The following is a 17,484-nucleotide window of genomic DNA, read 5'->3' as shown; positions in this document are numbered from 1 at the left end:
ACAACTTTCAAACCCAAAAAGCCCACCGCCTTCCCCTTCACCTTCAACGAACGTTTACCAAATCACTCACTCTCTCTCTCTTTCACACACACACACACACACACACAATTCACAAGTCCAACACCGCTATAATCAATTTCTTCCAGACGGATTCCTACACTCTGTGTATCGTCTTCATCAGCATCTTTCACAGGCTTCAAATCGACTAAAAGCGTCGAGTTTTGTTCGGCATCTGAAGGATTTTTACAAGTATATCGGGTACTAATTGGAGCACAAGTTTTGAAGATACCCGAACACAATCAGTACGTATCTACGATTTTTCCGTATATTTTGTGTTCGATTGTGATTATTCATCGATATGAATTCGTTTGAAACCCCCAATTGATGCTGCGTAGAATTTACTTATTTCACTGGTTAAACAGGAAGCTCTTCTCATCATATTTCTACAATTATAACAAATTATTATCGACTTGAAGAACGAAACACGATAAAATATCGTCGAAGATCAATACAATTGTGATTTCTCACTGAATTTGAAAATTGTAGTGGTTGTAACTTGGAATTAGGTGTTAAATAGGATTCTGACAGTTTTTTTTTAATCAATCTTCTTCAGGTGAATACACAATTTTGTGAAGTAACATTATGGCTTCAAGTTCTGAAATAGGGCTTGCAGCTACCATAAACATCCTCACTGCATTTGCATTTTTGGTAGCATTTGCCATACTTCGGATTCAACCTATAAACGATAGAGTGTATTTTCCAAAATGGTATCTAAGGGGATTAAGGAGCAATCCACTTCAATCAGGTGCATTTGTGCAGAAGTTTGTAAACTTAGACTTCAGATCATACTTGAAGTTCCTCAATTGGATGCCTGCTGCATTACGTATGCCTGAGCCTGAGCTTATCGATCATGCCGGATTAGACTCTGTTCTTTACTTGAGAATTTACTTGACAGGGTATTCTTCCACTTCACCTTACTTTGTTTATAACTTTTACCAGATGCAATTAAGAATACTGATTAGTGTTCTTGATTTGTTGTTCATAATTGATATCAGATTGAAGATCTTTGTTCCAATAGCATGCCTTGCTTTCTCAGTTATGGTTCCAGTCAATTTCACCAATCGAACTTTGGAGGAATCTAAATTAACATATAGTGACATAGACAAGCTTTCAATATCCAACATTCCCACTGGATCAAACAGGTAATAATGACAACTTATTATATATTTTAAAAAGATTGAATCCCAATATAATTTTACAATATGTGTTGCAGATTCTTTACACATATAGTCATGGCATATGCCTTTACCTTTTGGACATGTTATATTTTAAAAAGAGAATATGAGATAGTTGCATCAATGAGGTTGCATTTTATCGCATCAGAAAACCGAAGACCCGATCAATTTACAGTAAGATTATTATAAAATCATATATATATATATATATATATATATATATATATATATATATATATATATATATATATATATATATATATATTTTATTTATTGAATTTGTATTTTAATAAATCAAGATTATTTAACATTTTAATTTTGTAGGTGCTAGTTAGAAATGTCCCTCCTGACCCTGATGAATCGGTCAACGAACTCGTGGAACACTTTTTTCTAGTCAACCATCCTGATCACTATCTATCTCATCAGGTTTTTTTTTTTTTTTTTTTAAATTCTTATAAAAAAATATATGTTTTATAAATTTATTCAGGTTTCTTATAAGCAGATTGTCATTTCAGGTTGTTTATGATGCAAACTTGCTCTCTGATTTGGTAAACGAGAAGAAAACAAAGCAAAATTGGCTTGATTACTATCAACTTAAATATAATAGAAATAACCAGTCAAAAAGACCATCAGTAAAGGTATTATCACCATAAATGACCATTTTACCCTTTATGAATTTGTTTTCTTTTCTAAATGGGATTTTCTGATGAATTTGTTTTCTTTTGTTTATTAACAGACTGGTTATCTTGGTTTGTGGGGAAAGAGAGTGGATGCTATCGACTTTTACGAATCTGAAGTCGAGAAACTATCGAAAAAGGTAAGCTCCAAAATCAAATGTGTTGTTTTAGCTTTTAATCTACGTTTTCATCGTCCTCCGTAAACCCTAGTTCGTGATTTTATTAATTTGCAGATATTCAAAGAGAGGGAAAAAATCACTCAAAGCTCGAAACATGTTATGGCAGCTGCATTCGTCTCGTTTAAAACACGATGGGGAGCTGCGGTTTGTGCACAAACCGAACAATCCAGGAATCCGACGATTTGGTTAACGGAATGGGCGCCTGAACCTCGCGATGTTTATTGGGATAATCTCGCGATTCCATTCGTTTCACTCACGATTCGAAGGCTTGTAATCGCTGTCGCCTTTTTCTTCCTTACTTTCTTCTTCATGATTCCGATTGCATTCGTTCAATCGCTAGCTAATATCGACGGAATCGTCAAAGCCGCTCCCTTCTTGCATGATCTTCTCGAATTGTAAGTTTGTCTCGTATATCGCTATTATTACATTAAGTTATTTACTGTGTTTTGGCGTTGCAGGGAGTTTATCAAGTCTTTGATCCAAGGTGTTCTTCCTGGAATCGCTTTGAAGATCTTCCTCATTGTTCTTCCTTCGATCCTCATGATGATGTCTAAATTTGAAGGATTCACATCCATTTCAGCTCTCGAGAGAAGATCCGCAACTCGATATTACATTTTTCAATTCATCAACGTCTTCCTTGGAAGCATAATCACCGGAACTGCATTTCAACAGCTAAACACCTTCATCCACCAATCTGCAAACACGTAAGATTTGTCGAAGTAAAAAATCTGCAACTTCTGTCTGAATTCTGATTGATTGTTGAAATTTATGATAAATTACAGGATCCCAGCTACAATCGGGGCATCGATACCGATGAAGGCGACCTTCTTCATAACTTACATAATGGTAGACGGATGGGCGGGAGTTGCAGGAGAGATTTTAAGATTAAAACCGCTGATATTTTATCACTTGAAGAATTTTTTGTTAGTGAAAACTGAAAAAGATAGAGAAGAAGCAATGAATCCAGGGAGTTTACCTTTCAACACCGGTGAACCTCAAATCCAGCTTTATTATTTACTCGGCCTTGTTTATGCTTCTGTCACCCCAATTCTTCTTCCTTTCATAGTCGTCTTCTTTGCCTTAGCCTACGTTGTATATCGTCATCAGGTAATAAATATAAATAAAATAATATATATATTCTTCAAATACTGACAGTTATTTATATATAGATTATAAATGTATATAATCAACAATACGAAAGCGCTGGAGCATTTTGGCCAGATGTTCATGGGAGAATTATAACTGCACTGGTTGTTTCACAGCTGCTTTTAATGGGTTTACTTAGCACAAAAGAAGCTGCTCAATCAACCCCATTGCTTATTGTACTCCCTGTGTTGACACTTTGGTTTCATAGATTCTGTAAAGGAAGATTTGAACCAGCTTTCGTTAGGTACCCTTTACAGGAAGCTATGATGAAAGACACATTAGAAAGAGCAAGGGAGCCAAGTTTAAATGTGAAGGATTATTTACAAGATGCGTATGTTCACCCGGTGTTTAGTAACAAAGATAGATGGGATGGGAGTGATGATGGTGTGAGTGATGATGAGTGGCCGAAAGAACCGGCGCTTGTCCCTACGAAACGTGAGTCGCGGGTCAACACGCCGGTTCGGAGCCAACGGAGCGAATCATCGCGAACACTGTTGTGTGTTACTGATGAAAGATCGTGTCCGTAAGATCGGATTTTTAGGGTTTTGGTGGGTGGGGTGTTTGTGAATGACTTTGAGATGAAGCCTTTATGTGTATATTGTTTTGGTTGATCAAAAAGTTGGGCTTTGTTTTTGGTGTTGGCAACTTGGGCCATCTTGTCCTAGAAAAAAAAATTGCTAATGTCTATTATAATCAAGTGTTTGTAAGCTATGTTGTTTCTTATGAGGCTAATCATGCTTTAACTTATGTGCATTATTTTATTTATTTATATGTAGTCATAAATAGTTTATTTTAAAACAATGTAATAATTAAATGAATTATTACCCACAAGAATGGTTTCTTGGGATAATAATGACTTAGGAGGGTAATTAGGTTTTCAGTTTGTCCGTATTAGGTAACTAATGTTTTTTTTTTGTGCGTATTAGACCAATATGGTTGTTATTACCGTTTAGAAATAGTCATTTTTATCGGTTTCTTCCTGTTTAACCGGTAAAAATGACTTTTTAAACAGTAATAACAAAGATATTGGTCTAATTCGCACAAAAAACATTAATGACCTAATACGGACAAACTGAAAACCTAATTACCCTCTTAAGTCATTAACCCTAATTATTTAGAAAACGTGCTCACTAATCAATGTGACTCACTTGTTTGACTGAAAATAGTTGCTTCTATTTAAACTTATCACACAACCCTTCGAGAATTTCCAAGTCCAAAAACTCATATGATTGATGATCTCCATTACATAAATATGCAACATTTCATCAGTAACTTCTTTTTTGTCATTTAAATGTTTACATGAACGCATTCATATGTACAAAAACAATCTCACTTTGATACCTCTCATCAATGTCTACATTTGATAACGAATGGAAATGTAAAACCAACATGGACTTGCAAAGGATGTCTATTATCAATTATTTTATAAACAGCAAAACCATAACATGAACTAGGAAACTGAAGTTGCAAAACGAATAAAAAATCAGCACATAAGCAAACACATACAAACTATATACAACACAAATGGAAGTTTATGAAGCATGAAACGTAAGAATTGTAATTGAACTCTATTAGCATTTGAAAAGGGAATTAGGGTTTCAGAGAAGACGACGAAAGGTTTAAAAAAAAACAGACCATTTCTCAATTTGTGTGTGTCAACCTTGCGCAGGGGCCATGCTAATCTTCTCTGTATCGTTCCAATTTTATCGGATTTCCCCGAAGGGACGACTATAGATGAAGAGTTTCGCCATATAGAGGAGTAGCAGGTTCTTCTTCTGGTCGATATGGGACGACGCATGTAACCACCATAAAATTTGAGCCAAATTAAAACATTTTATCTCATTCAAAAACCATTAAGTTCATACATCTTGTTTTCAAAATAGTTTAAACATCAGAGTATTCCCCAGAACCATATCACATAAATCACAAAACATGAGGAGTGGTACGATCACGCCTTCGCCTTGCCACGATCTCCAGAAGTACCTGAAACAATACACTGAACTGTAAGCCCGAAAGCTTAGTGAGTTACCCCCAAAATACCAACCACACATAAACATACTCATAACATGTCACAAATAGAACAACCATGCACATCGGGTCTACTGTTTGACTGGTCCGCTCGCACCGAGCCTTCAGTCCACCTGGTCCACCCTCCAAGTTTAGCCATGTACATCGAGTCTACTGTGTGATTGGTCCGCCCGCACCGAGCCTTCAATCCACCTGGTCCACTCTCTGAGTCTACAGTATGACTGGTCTGCCCACACCGGGCCTTCAGTCGGCCTGGTCCACTCTCCGAGCCTCGGCACGTCTGGTCCGCCCTCTTGGGGCCTTCAGCCTATCCGGACCGCTTGTTGGGCCTTCGGAATATCCGGTCCGCCCTGGGTATGTTGACCTACAGCACAAAGCAGGACCTGCCTCAACCCAACCTCCGTCAAACAACCATGTGCACATATAACAATTAACCACATAACAAATCCTTAACCAGACAAACAGTCTAACATATCACATAGCATATCAACATTTTAACCAGGATTCCAATCTAACCGGTCACTAGCATAACATTACCCTATATACTAGGTACTGACCTTAACCAAGTCACTAACATAATGCCATCCTAAATACCAGGATGCAGATCTAGCAAAGCAATAACATAACAAACAATACCCGGATTTCCATACGATAAAGGGCCGACCTTGGTGTCGTAGACCCTGTCGATATAACGAGGATAGCTCACCTGCAATTGCCGACTAAAGAGATAAGACCAAGTTGCTCCGACCACCGACACGAACTTCACCACAGAACATTACCAAAGAACTAATTCCATAAATACCCAAAATTACCAAAATACCCTTGGAAGTCAAACTGGTTAACTCTTGGTCAAAGTCAAAGTCCTCAGTCAAAGTTAACCTTCCTGGTTGACTTCTGCTCGCCGAGTCAACCCATCGACTCCCCAAGTTCCCATACCCAGAAACTCTCATATCACAACTTAACTCGTCGAGTCCAACGATCTCTGAGTCCCTTCCTGCCAACTCACCGAGTCGCCAACCGGCTCACTAATCCAAAGCTTTAACCCAAAAGAGATTGGGTTCTGCAACCAGACTCGTCGAGTCCAATAACAGACTCGCCGAGTTGTTCTTCTAACTCGTCGTGTCCATGCACATGTTCATACAACTCGTCGAGTACACCCATGTGACTTGCCGAGTCTCTCCAGTTCTCAATCCATTCAAAGACTTTTCGAGCCATGCAGGGGCTCCAATCCATAGATCCACCCTTCTACAATCTAACCCTCATATAAAGTTGCAAACTTTATGTGAAACCAAGGAGATATAGGCTCAAAACACACTAGGGCTTGGGTTTTAGACAAAGGGGCTTCGCCAACAACTTGATGATTGAAACTTTATGACATTATGGACTATCACAAGCCTAGATCTGAAGTAGCAACCTCAGATCTAAGCCTCTAACTCGAAATAGCTCCTTAACATGCCAAAATGGCCCCCAAAACATCATCCAAGGAAAGATCTAGAAGCAACAAAGGCAAAGTGACAGATTGTTACCTTCAACTCATGCTCACAACCAAAGAGTTGAATCCTCCATCTCCTTAGTGGTCGAAACCTCCAAATCTTCCTCTTGCAAAAGCCCCAAGCTCACTTTCTTCCTCCTCTTACTCAAATTAGGGCGTGTAATCGCTTATAGAAGCTTTTGGCCGATAAGGGGGCTGAGGAGAGGACATAAGGTCCTTTAAATAGGGTGCAAACCCTAAGATTAGGGTTTTCTCCTTCCAGCACCAACTCGTCGAGTCCAGCTTCCGACTCGGCGAGTTGGTCACTAAATTCGCGATCCAAACCCGCTCCGACTCGGCAAGTAAGCGTACCTACTCGTCGACTCCCTTCCTTTATTTACACTTAGCACCCTTCACTTCTTGTTCCGAACTTGGGATGTTACAACGTGAGTTCTAAACGAACTAGTTTACTGTTGATGGTCATATATTCTCAATGTCTTTAAAATTAGGGTTAATGACTTAGGAGGGTAATTAGGTTTCTAGTTTGTCTGTATTAGGTCACTAAGGTTTTTTTTGTGCGTATTAGACGAATATGATTGTTATTACCGTTTAGAAATAGTCCTTTTTACCGGTTAAACAGGAAGAAACCGATAAAAATGACTATTTCTAAACGGTAATAACAACCATATTGGTCTAATACGCACAAAAAAAACCTTAGTGACCTAATACGGACAAACTAGAAACCTAATTACTCTCCTAAGTCATTATCCCATGGTTTCTTGGTCCATGTGATAGTTTGTGTATTTCAAGAGCCTTAACACTCATAAAACCTACATTTTTCCCTAGGAATCCTACACACAACCATGATCTTTGTTGGTTAATGTTCCACAAAAAATGGGACCAACTTGGATGAAACAACCGCAATTGTAAGTGTTGATTAGGGTTTTTTTATAAGCTTTCACTATAGATGACGAATGGGTGCAGGTTTATGTGGGACTCCGACAATCATGTAATGACCATCTTTGCATTGGTTATCTTTGGGAGATATATATTGGGGATATCCACAAAAATAACCCAAATGTAATTTTGGAATATAGAAAAATGATCAACATTTTGCGTGTTTGCAAATATGGCCAACAATTCCAAAATGGCTAGTTTCAAATGAAATCAAAATCACATTAGACGTTTTTTTTACTTAATGGAACTAAAGTAATTCGGATATTGACATTTTGGACTACCTTTCTAAAAAATACTTTTACTTTATATGGCATAGACATGATTTAAAGTGTTTCAGGTTAATATTTTGTAGTCTTTAAAAAATTATTATAACATATGTGTTGGTTAAGATTTTGACAAAGTTATGTTGTTAGAAATGAGTTCATCAAAAGTGAATCCATAAAGATAAATAAATAACAAAGCAAAACATTTCTAACCTCCTTACATGGGTTGCAATCCAGAAAAAACTAATCCTACCTATATCAAGAAATATGAATATGATCGGTTGAGTTCTTATTTATAGTCGTGAGTTGCATAATAAAATTTGTTTTTAACACAACGTTAGTTTGTATGATTGATATTATTGTGATTAATGGACCAATGATTTGTAGATTCGGACGTTTCAAACTACATCCAACCACTGATCCTCATAGCCAGTACCAAGTACTTAACATGAAGTACGGGTATATGTTATTAACGGGTGCTATGGATCCATAGAAAGAATGACAAATATATCCTAACATGTATCACCTTGTGGGGGAGGGAGGGAGAAACTTTTTTAGAAAAAAAGATTGTTAATTTTTCTATCAAAATAAAAAATGATATACCAAATGACAGATTCTTGACCCTAAATTGAAACAAAACTTTATGAATTGGTAAAATTCAAATTGGTTGCATTCACCGATAACAAAATATATCTTCCTTTTCTTAGATAAAGGATTAGCCCATCATTTGAATTAAAAATCTATGATGTTTTAAATTAGACTTGTAATCAATAATTTATTGGCTTTAAGATATAATAATCAACAGGATAACTGATACAGAGCTCATGTATGCCTAAACATCTTTATGTTTGGTACGAGGGTGTTCAATATATTTATTAATGTATTATTATAATTCTTCACATTTCCAAAAACCAAATGTTCAATACCATTTAAATTTATTAATTTTCTATTGATGTATTACTATCACCCATATAGTAGCTTCAATTGAAGCAACTATCAAGTTTTTTTTTCATGAAACGAAAATTGTAGCGTATATTATAATTTTATAAGAAAATAAACTAAGGTAGTGTTTGTTTTTTGTCTGCAGATCTACGTGACCTCTTTTCTCTGCGCCGCGCAGACCACGCGCAGACATTAGTCTTCGCAGACAGTTTGTTTTTTGAAGACTGCAGAGCTAAAAATGTCTGCGCGCTCTCTTCTTGGTGCAGATGTGGACCAGAGTCTTCTAACATCTTCAGACATCTTCTAGCCTAAAAAAACATATATATGTTTATTTTTTTAAGTTTTTTTAATTTATATTTTTTCCAACTTTATTAACAATAAACAATTTGAAAAAAAAATTACAAAACTTAAAAAAAACGTTCGACAATACAAACATGATATTTTTGACAAATTTATAAATAAAGATTTATTAAAATAATAATCGTTGAAGTTTTTTATATAAGTATGAAAAAAAATCATAATATATTCTTATATTTTTTTTGCTAAATTTTGTAAAACATTATTTAATACAGTATCGTCAATTTCTCGACAAAATATACATGATACGTTTTTAATGGATTTAATTGAAAAAATTGAAGTTTATTTTCATCTATTTATGTATCAAATTCTTTGATTACTAATTATAATGTTTAGTTATAACTTTGCAACCAAAGTTGGCTTTTATCAAATATATATGTTAATTGATACCATTTTTATTTTTATTTTTTATACAATAATACATAAAAGTTGATATAGATTCGTTAATTATTTATAACAAAGTCATAAAAATATTTAAAAAATCACTTTGAAGTTTAAAAAAATTAGTTTATTTAGATTTCAGTTTATTTTAGTAGCTCGCAGATGTTAAAAAAACAAACAATCTTCTTTTTTCAGACTGCAGACGTTTGGTCCACCTCTTCTACTGCAGAGGTCTACAGATGTGGTCCGCAGACTGTAGACATTTTGCCTCAAAAAAAACAAACAACACTTAATACAGATGTAGATAACTCAATTCAGTAATTTTTTATTTGAAATCCCCAAGATACCCCCTCCTCTGGTGATGAACATGAGGTGATGGTATCACATTCGTTGTACTACACTACATCATAGTCAACCTATATTTTAGAATTCAGAAGTTTCTCAATTGTTTAAGACAAAATTCTCTTTCTAGTTTTTAGGTTTTATTATACAACGGAACTTTTATAAATTTATCTCAATACATTTTTCCAACAATCGACAACAAACATGCATAGTGTTAGTTAATTGATCAACATGTTGTATTAATTTTGTAAATGATTTATATATAAATATATTTCAATTTTATTACCAAAACAATGATTTAAATTTTTGCATAAAGAAAGTTCCAAGTTATAAAATTTTGAGTATTTTTATTTAAATTTTAATTGCTTACCTAGAAATTGCAGTCTATCTCATTTTTTATGGAACATGGTTGTTGTTAGATCATGCAAAAATTAAAATTGCAGTTAGTTTTTTATTCAATAAAGATTAAAATACGTTTCACTGTTATGAATTTCAACAACTCGTGCTAAAAATTCAGTCGTTCCAGGTGTAAACTCTTCAATCGGGATGACTATGTCATCCGGGTCATACATGCAAATCGTTCGACCTTAATCTTCGACGATCATATTATGCATTATAATACATGCTTGGACCATTCGTTTAATCATATCCTTATCCCAAAGTCGTGTAGCATATTTTACTATATGTCATGTCTAAGGACTCCAAATGCCCTTTCGATGTCCTTTCTTGTTGATTCCTGTCTTTTTGTGAATAATTTTATATTTTCATTTCGAGGAACCGAGTATGTCTTCATAAGTGTAGAATAATCTGGGTATATCTCATCACAAAGGTAGTAACCGTATTTGTACGAATGCCCGTTCACCATGAACGACATATCAGGTGCTTTGTCGGTCTAAATATCGTTGAAAATGGGAGACTGACCAAGAACGTTAATGGCGTTGTTAGGCCCCGCAACTCCAAAAAACGAATGCCAAATCCAAAAATTCTGAGATGCAAACAGCTTCTAGGATTATACTTGGTTCACATATATCTCCTTGAGTGAAGACCACGCCATGCAGTTGGACATTTTTCCCAAGCTACATACGTATAATCTAGACTACCAAGCATACCCGAAAATCCATGTCTTTGTTCATGAGCTGAATATAATCTCTTAATATCACGTGGAGTAGGTTTACACAAATATTGTTGGTGAAAAACCTCATACACACATGTACAAAACCAATCTACATAAGTAATTGCGGTCCTCTCAGATACTTTCAAATACTTGTTGGATGCATCAAATGTTATATCGTATCACAAATACCTAAACACATCCACATTTTTGTAAACTACTAAAACCCATTATTCCTCTAGCATCGAATTTTTGTTTGAAAAAATCATAACAAGCCTCTAAAGCATTACTAATAAGTAAAAACACAACTTTATTTACACGGAAATGACGTTCGAACGAACGTGCAACATTTGAACTTTCTTCATCGTGAAATTGTTGCACAATGTAGAAGAAGGTCGAGATAAATTCTCTGTCATCATCCGAGTCAAAAATTTTAAAGAAATCCTTACGCTTTTTGGTTTAAAGAATGAGAATGTAATATTTGATGAAATATGAGGGTTTTATTGTGTTTATATAGGTATTGAGTTTGTAAAAAAAAATATAAATTAAAAACTACAAAAAGATGACCGTTGAATGGTCGAATGCAAGTCTCGAAATTTCATTGGTCGTCTGCCTTTGTTGTTGTAGCCAACACGACCATGACACATTGAGACGGTGTGCACGATCGTGGTTCCTAGCCACATATGCCACTGACTCCTTCGTTGTATGTATACCTTTCGACCTTATTTTTTTTTATATTGTTTAATATACAATTTAAATTATTTAAATTTTACATAAACAGATAAAGTAACGTTTAAAATTCAAATATAATGGACCTAATAACAGAAGGACAAAGATTCCACCAATCAAACTACATGAACTCTGCGTTGTCATACTTGTACACAACGCATCAAAACTAGTACCTTTGGATCTTATAATTGACGGGGAGGGGACGGCATAGCCGAAGACGGCCTTTTCGTTGGATAACAGGCGTTGTTTGACCAGTGCACCACCGTCAACGTCGCCGTCCGGCCGCCTCCACGGAATTCGTAACTATTTCAAACTCTATTCGATCGTTGATTTTTCGATTTTATCAACAACTCTCTGTTGGAGAATTGGAGCAATTTCTCGAGTGTGAATCGATTTGAAAATATCAATGGACGAAGTGATCACCATAGCCGACGCGGCGTACCGCGCTAGCAAGGCGACGGAGACGGCAGCGACACCTTCACCTTCAGCTCAGGCCCTCTCCTACAGCGTGCCACTGTTGTCAGCCTTCCTTGCCTTTGCTATTGCCCAATTCCTCAAGGTCATCACCACCTGGTCAGTTCGATCTCCATCGATTCGGAACCTTTATCTTCCTTTACACGTATTGAATTGTTTTACTTTTCCTACTAGATCTTCATGTAATTCCAGAACTTCATATTATTTTGTCATTTCAACTTTTCTGAAGTATCTTATCTGAACTAGCATTAACCTCCCAAATTTTCGCAATTTTTATGGTTTCTCTTATGCAGCTGAACTCAGATCTTAGTGTAGAAACAGATAGGTAAATCATGTAGTTAGCAATTGATTTGCGATTTGCAATTTGCTAGAGCTAAATTCAAACCTTGAGGATTTTGCTCGATTCAGAAACATGCTAAACACAACACCTTACTTTCTTTTCTGTTATGCTATATCTGTTCTTGTAAACCCTTACTTTTGGCATCCAATCAATTTGACCTCTAATAAGAACATGAGTAACATTGATGCATTTACTGACCTCTTCACTTGTCAATCTTAGAAGCTCAGGTATAAAGAAAGAAAATGGGATCCTAAAAAGATTGTTGGCTCAGGTGGAATGCCATCATCTCATTCTTCAACTGTGGTGGCACTTGCAGTATCCATAGGTCTACATGAAGGAATTGAATCATCAACATTTGCCATTGCTGTTGTCTTGGCTTTTATTGTATGTTCTTCTTCTTCTTCTTCTTCTTCTTCTTCTTCTTCTTCTTCTTCTTCTTCTTCTTCATCAAAATCCCTGATGATTATCTCCTGTTTTTCTGTTTCTTTATGTACAATTTCTTGTTATTTATATTATACGATTGAAAATGTTTTCAGGTTATGTATGATGCATCTGGAGTCAGACTCCATGCTGGACGCCAAGCTGAAGTAAAATTCTAACTAATTTTATATCAGAAATTTAAAAAATCATAATAAATTATAATTTGAAATCTTATTTTGTTAAACTTTTGCAGGTTTTAAACCAAATTGTTTGTGAATTTCCTCCTGAACACCCTTTATCCACATCCAGACCTCTTCGTGATTCTCTTGGACATACTCCATTACAGGTTTCTCTTCCATCTAACTCATATAATCAAGACTATTTGCAAGAAAAAACATCCTACTTTTTTTTTTTGTTACAACATTCTACTTTTAAAAGAGTCAATAATGGATGACATGGCAAAGATAAGCCATGTAATCATGACTTGGCATCCATGTCATCAAAGTAAATAAAAAATATGGTGATGGGTTACCTAATGATGAACTTGTTTAAAACAGGTGGTTGCAGGGGCTGTGTTAGGAGTTATGGTGGCATTCGTGATGAAAGCATCTGATTAATGCAAAGCGTTCATTGCTCTCATTATATTGAAAAAAAAGATATTATTATTTGAATTGTCAATTTTACCCTTTGTAAAGTGTATCAAACTGTTATGGTGTAAAAGAAAAAAAAATGTATTGGTTAATACTTGATAGTGGCTGATTCTCAAGACTTTTTCATAGGATTTTGCAAAATGTGCTCAAATTTCCTAAATTATTTATTTATAAAAGTTTTAGGACATGTTTGGTAAAAATAGATCATAGGTTATTGTATGCTTTTACTTGAAGTAACTTTCGGATATGAAGTTTTAGTTAAAAAAAAAAAGTTAGCATCAAGGAAACTTTTTATTTATTGAGTTTTTTATTAGAAATTTTCAGAATGATAGGACAAATAGTGTTAAAACCAATGATAAACATTTCATAAGAAACAAATAGCGTCGAATTTACAAATCAGAAATTTTCATTACAAACAATGTATAGTATATAAATTGTTTAAAAGAATATTGGAATCGGTTTTGCCTTTTTTTTGTATCTAGCAACCGGTTGGGTGTATTGATGATTATACTCACCAAAAAATGATTTGAATGAAGGAAACATGATAACAGCTCACGTGCCACCGATTCTCTCCTACTTTCTGTCCGATTCTGTCGATAAACTCAAGCCACCGTAGCGACGCCGCCGCACAGTCGGCGCTGCCGTTTTCTCCCATCCATTTTCAATCTCCAAACCTAAACCCTGCCATCAATTTACTCTCCACCTACATTTCACTCACACAAACGACTTCCGTCTTTAATTTCAACGTTCCTATCGGTTATCAATCGATTCCGCATTTGTCGCTGTAGGAGAAGGTGGATTTTACGGGGAGATAATGACGGCAAAGAAGAGATTTGCTGCCGTTGCTTCGAGACGCCAGATTCCGCCGTTTGTTTCCAAGTTTGTGATCTCATTGTTGGTACTGTTTTGCTTCGTCGTCTTTTTCGGACTCTTCTCGCAATTCAAGCTTCAGTCGTCGTCTGTATCTACTGAATTCGGTTTTGATGAGTTTCGCCTCGAAGATTATCGGATGAAGATTGCTTTCCTTTTCCTTGTTCGAGATAATCTTCCTCTTGATTTCCTATGGCACAACTTCTTTAAGGTTCGTTTGTTTCTAACTTTGTTACATTACCTTTTACGCTTGATGTTTTGAATCTATAATTAACTCCAGCTTATGCTCTTCTGCGTCATATTGATTGTTAGGTTTACTATATAGTTCAGACAACTGATGACTAAATTCTATAAGTAAACACTTATCTTCTGGAATTTGAGTGTCTATGATGTTTCCCTACATTTTTGAGCTTACTGCAGATGATATGAACTCATAAGCTCAATCATTGTCTTCTTGCACACAATGCTAGTGGATTAATGTTTAACATTGGTTGTATATTAGATTTAATAGATCAGGCTGCATAACTGTTGTGGGATTTGCTTTCTACAGATTTTTACCCTAATTTTTGTGTCTGCAAACCATGTGAACTTCATATATATGTATATGTCCCTAATTACAAAATTGTTTCAAGACACATAATCGAACATTTAAAGTTGATGAGCTTACAGAATGCAGATCCTGAAAATTTCACCATTTACATACACTCTAAGCCTGGTTTTGTATTCGATGAATCTGTTACAAGATCAGCCTTCTTCTACAATCGACAGTTGAAAAACAGTGTTGAGGTAACTCATCAGATTTATGTTAAATTACATTCTGGTTAAACTTTCATGTTAACATTATCAAATAATCAAATACATGATTTGTACAGGTGGGTTGGGGTAAACCAACAATGATTGAAGCAGAGAAGCTATTATTCAAAGCAGCCCTTGAAGATACTAATAATCAGATATTCATACTCCTCTCTGACAGGTTTCTTTCACCTGTTCAAATGTTAAAGTCTGATTCTCTTTATATTTGATGAAGAACACTTATAGTATCTGAAGTCCCTTTTCTTTGCAGTTGTGTCCCACTATATAATTTCAGTTATATATACAAATATATAATGTCATCTCCAAGAAGCTTTGTGGACAGGTATTTACTATTTACTTTGGCATCTTTTGATTTCATTTGACTTTTTGACCAACTGAAGTTGAGTATTCTTCTATTTTTATTCAGCTTTATTGATGATGCCACAGAAAAACGTTATAATCCAGAAATGTCCCCTGACATACCTGAAGACAAATGGCGTAAAGGATCCCAGGTCATTTTCGTAATTTTAACCTTTTCTTAGGTTTATTCGTGTAAATCATTATATTATTAGTTTCAGGCTTTCAGCTGTAGTTAACTTTAAATAATCACATGATTTCAGTGGATTACATTGGTTAGAAGACACGCAGAGGTTGTTGCTTATGATCATGTTGTTTTCCCAATCTTTAACAAACACTGCAAGGTAAAGATTGATTAAGATTAAGTTACCTTTGAGGTTCTCTTTTTTTGTGCAAAAGACGTAAATACCCTTCTTATATATTTTTTTTTTCTGTAAAAAAAATAGAGGCGACCACTTTTAGACTTGAGCAAAGGAAACGAGTCTCTTGTAAGTGTACAATGATTACTATTTTTTAGGCTTTCATGTTATTATTTTACTTTTTAACATCTACTATTTCTTAATTCTTATATTATTTTCTTATTATTATTATATTGAAGAAAGAGCAACAGCAACACAATTGCATCCCAGATGAACATTATGTTCCCACCTTACTTGAGGTAAAGCAAAATCTTGAAATCTTAGTGATTCTATACAATTGTTTCATCATGCACACCTATGAAAGAGTAAATGACCATTTTACCCTTGCCAAATAAATTATGGTTAGATGAGCAAAACCTTAAAAAGAGATGCTTTTTGTATCCATTACGTAAAAAAGAAACAACACCTTAACTATTCATGCTTTTGATGCTCATTAAGTAAATGACCATTTTACCCTTGCTAAATCTAACAGTTATCTTTCTCAATTTTGTAATAAAGATGCGGGGGATTGAAGGTGAATTGGTGAGAAGAACATTAACGTATTCTTTATGGAACCAATCAACAGAAACAATGAATACATTAGCCTGGCACCCTGTAACATTTGGTTACACAAGTGCTAGCCAAAAAAATATCCAAGCTATCAAGGTAATAAATTAATTAAATGCAAGAAATAGCAAATCTACTTTTTCATTAATTTGTTTTGCTTGAAAAAACCTACCCAATTAAATTATAACAATATGATCCAAATAAATGAAAGTAAGTTGTTGTTTCTTGTACTGTAGGATATTGACCGTGTTTATTTCAAGTCTGAGAACCGGACGGAATGGTGTGGTGGTCCTTGTTACTTATTTGCAAGGAAGTTTTCACGTGGGGCCGCCATGCGTGTTTTGACAAATGGGCTGGTGGGCCCGTATGACCCCAAAACATTGTTCCTGGACCCCACGTAGACTTGTAGTATCGGATGGATGGATGTATACTGAGCTGATGTACATATGGAGGCGATTTGTGTTTTTGTGCAAATTGGGAGTTATGTAATATTTGTTTCATCAAATGACTATATTACCCTTTGTTGGACATGGTCAAATTACCAATTTAACCTTAACAAGATATCCGTGAGATTCATGTTTAAATTGTTGGCTTCTTATAATGACTTGGTTTGTGTTTGGAGAGTTTCTGTTGAAATTGATAATATACTTGAAAAAAAGTAGGGAAAATGATTATTTCATTTATCTTCACTTTCTTCAATTTCTATAAGTTAATAAAACTCAAGAATATCAAATTCTTTTACTTTCTTCTCATGTACATCCATTCCCCTTCTTTTCCCTAGTTAAGTTGAACTCGAGA

At 35.1% G+C, this 17,484-nt stretch overlaps 3 protein-coding genes and 1 non-coding gene across 5 annotated transcripts; 3 read left to right on the top strand and 1 right to left on the bottom strand.

Moving 5' to 3' along the window:
* On the top strand, window positions 1-3,984 carry LOC145061737 (hyperosmolality-gated Ca2+ permeable channel 1.5-like). 2 transcript variants are annotated; one of them, XM_079009290.1, is made up of 11 exons: window positions 2-302; window positions 614-956; window positions 1,056-1,202; window positions 1,274-1,409; window positions 1,560-1,661; window positions 1,751-1,873; window positions 1,972-2,052; window positions 2,146-2,486; window positions 2,550-2,795; window positions 2,874-3,198; window positions 3,261-3,984. In XM_079009290.1, exons 2-11 carry the CDS (start codon window positions 643-645, stop codon window positions 3,762-3,764), a joined length of 2,319 nt encoding a protein of 772 aa, XP_078865416.1. In that variant the 5' UTR covers window positions 2-302; window positions 614-642; the 3' UTR covers window positions 3,765-3,984. The 2 variants fall into 2 exon arrangements, with proteins under 2 accessions (XP_078865415.1, XP_078865416.1); XM_079009289.1 differs by having other exon boundaries at window positions 1-302; window positions 614-1,202.
* Window positions 3,985-4,860: 876 nt separating this feature from the next.
* Window positions 4,861-4,963, bottom strand: LOC145065068 (U6 spliceosomal RNA). Its single transcript, XR_013688220.1, has one exon. It is a non-coding gene; the product is annotated as a U6 spliceosomal RNA (small nuclear RNA).
* A 7,051-nt stretch (window positions 4,964-12,014) lies between these two features.
* LOC145063046 (uncharacterized) lies at window positions 12,015-13,828 on the top strand. The gene is made up of 5 exons (XM_079010643.1): window positions 12,015-12,391; window positions 12,860-13,016; window positions 13,169-13,219; window positions 13,306-13,398; window positions 13,610-13,828. The coding sequence occupies exons 1-5, from the start codon at window positions 12,225-12,227 to the stop codon at window positions 13,667-13,669; spliced, it is 528 nt and encodes a 175-aa protein (XP_078866769.1). The 5' UTR covers window positions 12,015-12,224; the 3' UTR covers window positions 13,670-13,828.
* Window positions 13,829-14,144: 316 nt separating this feature from the next.
* On the top strand, window positions 14,145-17,270 carry LOC145062971 (glycosyltransferase BC10-like). Its single transcript, XM_079010573.1, has 10 exons — window positions 14,145-14,783; window positions 15,242-15,358; window positions 15,445-15,545; window positions 15,636-15,707; window positions 15,792-15,876; window positions 15,985-16,065; window positions 16,168-16,209; window positions 16,320-16,379; window positions 16,639-16,785; window positions 16,923-17,270. The coding sequence occupies exons 1-10, from the start codon at window positions 14,517-14,519 to the stop codon at window positions 17,085-17,087; spliced, it is 1,137 nt and encodes a 378-aa protein (XP_078866699.1). The 5' UTR covers window positions 14,145-14,516; the 3' UTR covers window positions 17,088-17,270.
* Window positions 17,271-17,484: the final 214 nt, after the last annotated feature.

The sequence above is a fragment of the Lactuca serriola genome, chromosome 7 (genome assembly GCF_051521515.1).
Source record: "Lactuca serriola cultivar US96UC23 chromosome 7, Lser_US96UC23_V15, whole genome shotgun sequence".
Taxonomy (NCBI): domain Eukaryota; kingdom Viridiplantae; phylum Streptophyta; class Magnoliopsida; order Asterales; family Asteraceae; genus Lactuca; species Lactuca serriola.
This window is presented reverse-complemented; position numbering and strand designations above follow the sequence as displayed.